We start from the raw sequence: 8,879 nt of genomic DNA, 5'->3' as shown, positions 1-8,879 counted from the left end.
AATATTACACTTGCCCAAATGAATAAGAAAGTTGCTTTTTTAAAAATCAAGATCATGTTCATCTCATTTTGTCATTTGTGTCATAGAGGAAACTCAGCCTACATATCCAGGTTTGTCTTACACAAAGTTAACAAAAGATTAGGCATGACTCAAGTGAACAATCAGCACTGACCAAAGTCTTTTTATTGTTTTTATACCATCATCAAGACACAAGAATATCACTCTCTCCTCTCCCACTTTCCTTTTACTCCATCCTCTATATTTTTTGGTTTCAGAAACATGGATTCCCATGTCTTGCAAGACTTCCAGAGTGAACTCACATGCTCCATTTGCATGAATTACTTCTTAGAACCTGTCACCATAGACTGTGGACATACCTCTTGCCGACCCTGCCTCTTTCTCTGCTGGGAGGAAGCCCAAATGCCAATGTGCTGCCCTGAGTGCAAAGAAATAGTAGAGAATTCAGACTTCAGGACCAACATCATGCTCAAGAAGCTGGCTTCTCTTGCCAGACAGGCCACACCTCCCTCTGACAGCAGGTCTGGGGAGCAGCTCTGCAGGACACATGGGGAGAAAAAGTGGCTCTTCTGTGAGGTGGACAAGAGCCTGCTCTGTTCACCCTGCTCTGACTCACCTGAACATGCGGTTCACAGCTACAGCCCAGTGGCATGGGCGGCAGAAGAGTACAGGGTGAGTGATGGGCCTGAAGTAACTTAGAACCTGTAGGGTCCAGATCAAAGAGAGAAATTAAGAACCATGATAATCAGGCAGTTGAGAATGCAGATGGTAGAGGTGGTGATGTTTCAGTGTAGATCATAAGAGGTAAACATGCTGTTTAAATGTTGATCAATTCGACACTATAATCATAATGCTCATTTCCTGCTCATGAAGGACATTTCCACTAGAAACATTGTCTAAATGACAGAGCATGGTGGCTATGCCAATAATCCTAGCTATTCAGCAAACTGAGTAAGGAGGATCCCAAATTTGAGGCCAAACTGGGCAACCTAGTAAGACACAGTTCTTCTTTCATTTGTTTAAGGGTTGGAGACATAGCTCACAGGTAAATTCTTGCCTATTTTGCGGGAAACATTGGCTTCAATCTGCACTACTGAAAAATAAATAAAGAAGTAAATATATGTCCAAATATGTGGAATTGGGGCAGCAGTACCGCAGATGGCTAGTACTAGGAACATGGGCTTCTTTTACTGAAGGATGGACCCTTACATAGTGAGGTTATGTAAAAACTACTTTCTCAGAAAATTGGTTTTATTATCTATTATCTATAGATTCCTTTCAAAATCTTTTTTTCTTTTGCTCAAATATCCAAAATAGTAAAATCAATGTAGACTAATTTGTAAAAATCTGACTCTTTTAAACTAAATATTACTGTATTACCAAGCACTATTTTATTCCATTACACAAAATATGAAACCTACAAAATTATCTTCCCTATTACTCAAGCCTATGGTTATGTTTCAGGAAAAACTGCTAAATAAAATGGATCCTTTATGGCAAATGACTCAGGATATGCAAGATAATCTAAATGAAGAAATTAACAAATGTCAGTCTTTTGTGGTAAGTTTGAAAATGTTTTCATTATTCTAATTAAAATGTTGCTTATACATTATGCTAATTAAAATGTTGCTGTCAAATAAATTTGAGTTGATATTGAAGGATAGTGTTTTCATCTCAAAAAAAAAAAAAGCAGTGATTTCTGGTAATAGTATGAATACACTGGCCAACACAAGCTAATGTGAAGAATACAAGTATACGGGCGTGAATGAGGCATGACTGGTATTCTTTGTCCAACTTTGGAAGTTTGGATAAATCTTCCCAGACACTGAAGATAAGACAGTATTGCACTAGTTAGTTGGAAGGAGAGGAGAGATATAGATTTTTAACTAAGGGGAATGCGGAGGTTCTTTTTATTTAACGTTTCATACAGTGTGTATATAAATATTGAAAAATATTTAGAAGAATCAGACAAAGGAAAAAAAGAAAAGGAGGAAGATTCAGATAAAAGAGGAAACAATGCATTAAGAACTCTGAAAAGACATCATAGGGAGATAGCCTGGGACCCCTCAGACATTTTTCTTAAACAGGAGAGAGGCAAGAAATAGAGAAAAAATGGTAGACACGATTAGTAAATATTTAAGACACTGTGTGAGCATGAGACAAAAAGTATTTGAAATATTTGCTTGATGCTAAGACAATAATATTTGAAGCTTTAAAAATGTTTTTGAATGTAATCTTTTTAAATGAATATCTCTACAGGACTATGTAGTCTTAAGGAAGAACATGATCCAAGTTCAATATCACATGATGCATAAGTTTCACGTGGAGGAGGAGTGATTTCAACTGGAGACACTAGAAAGAGAAGCACAGGAGATTTTTCAACAACTCAGAGACAGTGAAATCATAATGGCCCAACACAGGGAAAGGCTGAAGGAAATGTACAGGGAGCTGACTGACATGTGCCATAAGCCTGACATGGAGTTGCTCCAGGTGACCAGGGAGGGTCCATCCTTAGAGAGAGGAATTCTTGTCTGGGAAATGTTGCCTGCAGAGCCCACTGTGCTCAGCTGAGTGATAGGAGCTCCTTTACACCCATCATTGTCCAATCACTTGTTTCCCTATATTCTGGTAATCTTGAGAGATTGTAAGTCTTGTAGAAGGTAAATGAGATGAAATCTTGTGTCATTAAGATGACTATACACACAGAGAAATTATCCAAAAACTCAGTAATCAGAGGAAAGTTAATTTTGTTGAGGAAATATTCAGTTTATGTTTCCCAACTCCATCACCCTCTGTTCTGCACAAAAGCAGATGAGGCTTTTCCCCTCTAGTAGGCAAGATGTGTAGAAGTTGTTGATCAATTTCAATGCACTATTTTTCAAATAGCTCACTGTTAATTGTAACTGTCAGAGGGGTCAGATCTCTCCTGGGACTAAGACTGGGAGATGAGTGACACAGGAACCTAGGTCCTGTTGTATCACTGCACAGACCCTTTCTAAGCTCCATCCTTCACCAAGTCTGTCTTCCATGTTTGATGTGGGCTTTGGTATTACCATAAACTCTGGTGACTTTTCAGAGGAAAATGAGAAAAAAAATTTACACACACACACACACACACACACACACACACTCACACAGCAAAATACCACAGTACCAGAGAGGATACAGAAGGACACATTATTAATACTATCTCTTTTTTCCTTTTAGGACTTAGGGGACATATTTGAAAGGTGAGTTTTAAGTAATAATCTCTGGTTTATGAGAAAGTTTTTTTTTCTTGAAGAAGAGAAATTTTATGTTTTCAGATATTAACATCTTTGTCTGTGGATATTATTTTTGTAAAGAGGCTCTGAGGTAATATGTACCTTGGTTTCAAAAATGTCCTTATGTGATTGAATTCAACCATACCTAAGAATGATTTGGTTTTCTAGGCTTTGTTTCACCCATTCCTTCTATCCTCTCCAGCCCAGTCCATATAAACCTTACTAAGGAGATTTTCATAACAAATCCAAGAAAGGATTCAATTCTAGTGAGGTAGAAGGTAAACAAGATAGAATGGTAAAGGGTGGGGGCTTCATTACCATCAGTAACAATGACCAGATCCCATTTCATCATGGCACACAGCACATGTTCAGAGAGGAAGGGCTGCCTGAGAACCCTCAAGATCAGTGCTTCCAGGCTGTACTAGATACCCTCCATGGGCAGAGATGATCAAAGTCACTGGTTCAAAGAACCTTCCCCTTTAGAAACCAATAACTATATCATTGTTGACCTCTGTGGACCAAAGTCCCAAAAGTTGAACACTCTGCTTTCTCCAAGATATTCAAGATCTTTGCATTTTCCAAGGTTGAATCAGGAATGAAACTCAGTGTTTTTTAAGTTGGATAATGTTTGAGATGAATAAGGAGACTGAATTTTAGTATATTAAATTTAGAAAAAAGTATCATACAATCCCAAGAGAGTTGAATAAAATGTACACCTAATTCACCAACATGGGTAATTTTAACAACATCTTGGATTAAAAGTGGTATCTTTAATGATTTTTTGTTTGACCTTTGTTTTGAAAGTGTAACTGGTATCATTCTTTCCAGAATTGAGTTGCTGGAGATGGAGAAGCCCAAGCCAGTGAACCCAGAGCTCTCTTCATTACACATCACTGGAATCTTGGATATGCTGAACAAGTTCCGAGGTAAGTGTGAGCCTTTGGCACTCAGGTTCAAATTTCTTAGTAGGTTCCTCAAATAAAAGGCTTCCCATTTTAATATTCTGATGTGAAAAGTTTATATTTTTTTTCTTGTATAGTCATAATACAATGACCAAGACCACACTTGTTAACTTATAGCTCAGACACATATTCTAGTTCTAATACAGACAGTACAAGAAAAGGAACATTATTGGTGTTTGGAGAGTTATTAAGCAATACAATGTTTACCTCTCAGAGCAGACATCAATATTTTGTGTTTTTTCAGTTTATTCTAATTTTGAAGATTTAAATGTGATATTGGTTGCTTTTAATCTATTCTATATTCCAAGTACATTTATGATATGCAATGGGCAAATAATAATTACTATTTATAAAATACAAGTTTTATTGAACAAAAAAAGACTAAATTTCCCATAAATAGAATAATTTAATACCATCAGATGGATTTCAAAAGAACTGAAAGGTAAGTGATCTGTAAACATGACCTAGCCATGTTTGTGCATCACTAGAGAGGAGGTCTAGATATCAGAAGGCTGAAACCCAAGTTAGATTGGATTCATGGTCTCAACAGATCATGTAAGTCCAAGGTTCTTTTCTGTCAAGTGTGCAGATGTTGCTTTCTGTCAAATTATTTGGTGTTTGATAATGAAACAGGCACAATCATAGCAAAGTAGTGTCTATTTATCAATGGTAACAAAAACAATTCAAGAAGAGATTTCTACTAAAAAAAAAAAAAGAAAAGAAAAGAAAAAAGACTTTTTGTGTGTGTGACCTGAAACAATCCATCCAAAAGCTGATATTACATTATCCCTTCACTCAACAAGGAGTACCTTCTGTTTTCTTTTATTTAGCATTATAATTTAAAGATTTCTCAGTGCTAAAGAGGGCATAGGAAACTTTCTCCATACATGAGTTTGAAGTCTCTCTGCTCCCTACTGTTACTTAGAAGAGGGGCAAATAAAGAGATTGATTAGGTAGACAGTTTTTGTCGAAGACATGCAAATGCTATTTACTGATATGATTTTTGTTTTGTTTTGTTTTGTTTTTGTGCAGTGAACAATGGAACTATTCAAGGATGGGCCAATTGCTATATGAGCCTTTCTCATGAAGATAGAAATAATATATTTGGAGATGATGGTGGAACTAAAGATCCCCAGACAGTTGAGAGTTACGTTATATGGAGTGCTGAGGGATTTACCTCTGGTAGACACTACTGGGAGGTGGATGTGGGGAACACCTCCAACTGGATTCTCGGCGTCTGTAAAGATTTTATGATAAGTGACACTTTTGATTCTGAGAAAGCATTTTTCCTATTTTCCTTAAAGAAGAACAACCACTGTAGAATCTTTACCAACTCCCCACCTTTAATTCAGTATGTACAAAGACCTGAGGGTCGGGTTGGGGTATTTCTAGATTATGACAATGAAATTATGAGTTTCTATGATGTTTCCCGATGTTCCCTCATATACAGTTTCTCTCTTCCCTTCTTGACCTCACCTCTGAATCCTTTTCTTTTCCTTGATTCTCCATAAAATTTAGGTTTTCCTGGGCATGGTGTCACTTGTCTATAATACTAGCTACACAGGAAGTTGAGACAGGAGGAACACAAGTTTTGAGGGCAGACTGGTCATTTTAAAGAGAGTTAAAATGGGGGAGGGGTGTGTATGTAGCCCTGTAGTACAGCCCTTGTCTAGAAGGTGTGAGTCTCTGGGTTCATTCCATAATACTGAAAAAAGAAAAAAATGAAAATTTTAAAAGAAAATAAGAATTAATTGGTGAATGTCCATATCTGAAGAAACTGTGTTCTTGGGACTACCTCATGTCATATTACCATTCTACACATGATATCTGTGGGCTTGTTTTAACTTAAGGAAGTATAAACATTTTATGGTCATAAATTCTGATAACCACATTGAACTTATAAATTTGTTTATTAAATTTTATTTTAATAAAGTGTTGTAAAACCACCACAATGTGATTTGAGGTTAGTTTTCAGTTGCTTCAAATAATTCAATACCCCATCTACCATGGGAGCCCAGGCCTAGCCCAGACTTCCCACACCAGCAAAACTAAGCTTTAGATTTGATGATGAAATAAAATCCTTCCATGATAAGCAAAAGTTAAAAGAATTTACAATTAGAAAGAATAAAATAGAGAGCATCCTAAACAAAATATTCCAAGAAGAGCGAATGAAAAACAATGGTGAAAATCAGCAGAGGGTGGTATCACACTAAAGGAAAATCTAGTCAGAAAAGAAACCAAGTCTGTTAAATACCAAAAATAAATAAAAATAGCTAGAAATACAAATCATGTCTCAATAATAACTGAATGTTAATGGCCTAAACTCACCAATAAAAAGACGTAGACTATATGTCAAGATCATTATAATGTTTTGAGCAACCAATAAAAAAATAAATGAATAAATTAAAATAAATAAATATAAAAAATTTTTTTAAAAAAATAAAAAGACATAGGGTAGCAGATTGCACATAAAAAAGACTCAACAATATGCTATCTCCAAGAGTCTCATCTCACAGGAAAAAACATCCACAGACGAAGGTGAAGGGTTGGGAAAAAGCATATCACTCACATGAACTGCATCAGCAAGCAGGGGTTTCCACTGTCATATCAAATAGAGTATACTCCAAGCTAAAGTTAATCAAAAGGAATAAAGAAGAACACTACATACTTCTTAAAGGAACCATACACTAACAAACTTGACAATTATAAATATATGTGCCACAAACAATGGAGCATCTATGTTCAACAAATAAAATCTTCTCAAGTTCAAGAGTCAAATAGACCACAACAATAATTTGGGGTGACTTTAACACACCTCTTTCATCACTAGATAGATCTTCCAGATAAAAGCTGAACAAAGAAACTAGAACTCAATAATATAATAATCAATAACTTAGACTTAACTGACGACATATGTAGAATATTTCATCATTCAACACGTGAGAACACTTGCTTCTCAGCAGAACATGGGTCTTTCTCTAAAATAGACCATATATTATGCTACAAAGCAACTCTTAGCAAATATAAAAAAGTGGAGATACTACCTTGCCTTCTATTAGATCATAACGCAATGAAATTATAAATCAATCGTAAAATAAGAAATAAAATTTACTCCAACACCTGGAGATTAATAATATGCTACTGAATGCACAATGGGTTGAAAACACATGAGCAAAGAGATTAAATTAACCCCAAATGGAAAAATTTTGTCATTTTTACAGGACTAAGTTGTTGCAGATGAGAATGGCTCAGCAAAAGAACCAAAAGCTCACATCAGGGAACACCACTGGAATCCTGGACATACTGAATAGCTTCAGAGGTAAGAAACAGTTGTCTGGCAGTCAGGCCTCAATTTCTTTCTTCAGTGGCTTCTGAAATGAGGAATACCCATTTTCAATTTTAAAATTTTTGACATAAAATTTATATATGATTTTCTAGAATGTTTGTACCATCCTTCCTTGCATAATCACATTACAATGACCAAAATTTACCTTTTAACTTACAGATTGCAAATGCAAAATTCAGACCACACTTTAGTTATATCTGAACACAGCCACAGTAAAAAAACAAACAAAAAAAAACAGAATTTTTAGCTTAAGTGAGTATGAAATGATACAATGCTTACTTCTCAGAGTACCAATCAAACGTTTGTGTTTATTTAGTTTAATTTTGGCATTTTGAATATGGAATAGTGGTTTTTAATTTGTCCTATATTCTAGTTTCATTTATCATGAATTCTACAAAAAATTTATTATTCATAAATCAGAAAGTTTTGACAAAAATGATTGTTAGGCAAAAACAAACAAAAAAAGATAAAATTGTCACAAGTGGAATAATTCCAATCCTACCAGATAGATTTCTAAACAGATGAAAGTTAAGTGATCTGTGAACATGTCAAAATTGTGTTAATCCCATACTAGAAAACAGGTCTATACACATCAGAAGACTGAAACCCAGGTAAGGTTAGAACCAGGGTCTCAGCAGATAAGGCAAAGCAAGAACATTTTTTTCAGAAACTGCTGAAATGTGCATATATTGTGTGTCATGTAATTTTTGTTGTTTGGAAATGTAACAGTCACAGCTGATATCATAATGAATACCTGCATCATAGCAAAGTGATGAATATTTTTAACAATATTAAAGAAAAAACAGAATTACAGTTTTCTTCAAAAGTAAGGATTTCATATTTTATGAAACAAATTATCTAGAGGTAAACAAAAATAAATTGCTGCTCCACACAGCCATATGAATTGACCTACTTTCCTTCCTTCCTTCCTTCCTTCCTTCCTTCCTTCCTTCCTTCCTTCCTTCCTTCCTTTTCTTTCTCTCTCACTCTCTCTCTTTCTCTCTTTTTTTTTCTCTTTCCATGATGGGAAGGAGCTGTGAGTCCTACAGAGGTCATAATAAACCCGCTTCACACCTGAGTGAGGCTGAACTCTGCTCTTGTTAGTGAGGATGAGAGACAAATAAAGAAATAATTGAACATAGATCCTCTGCCTCTAACAACAAGGTTACATAGTACCATTTGCTAATTGGAGTTTTGTCTTTCTGCAGTTAATAGTACTGTGAAATAGGAAGTGGCTGACACTACAAAACTGTATTAAGGATGTCAGAGGTGTGACATTTGGGGATGACC

General features: G+C 35.5%; 1 protein-coding gene across 1 annotated transcript; it reads left to right on the top strand.

Moving 5' to 3' along the window:
* Window positions 1-279: 279 nt before the first annotated feature.
* LOC144254288 (tripartite motif-containing protein 64-like) lies at window positions 280-5,754 on the top strand. Its single transcript, XM_077797296.1, is given in 5 exon segments — window positions 280-690; window positions 1,483-1,578; window positions 2,278-2,521; window positions 4,100-4,207; window positions 5,276-5,754. Coding segments are annotated over 5 exon segments (1,338 nt in total).
* Window positions 5,755-8,879: the final 3,125 nt, after the last annotated feature.

The sequence above is a fragment of the Urocitellus parryii genome, chromosome 4, assembly GCF_045843805.1.
Source record: "Urocitellus parryii isolate mUroPar1 chromosome 4, mUroPar1.hap1, whole genome shotgun sequence".
NCBI lineage: Eukaryota > Metazoa > Chordata > Mammalia > Rodentia > Sciuridae > Urocitellus > Urocitellus parryii.
This window is presented reverse-complemented; position numbering and strand designations above follow the sequence as displayed.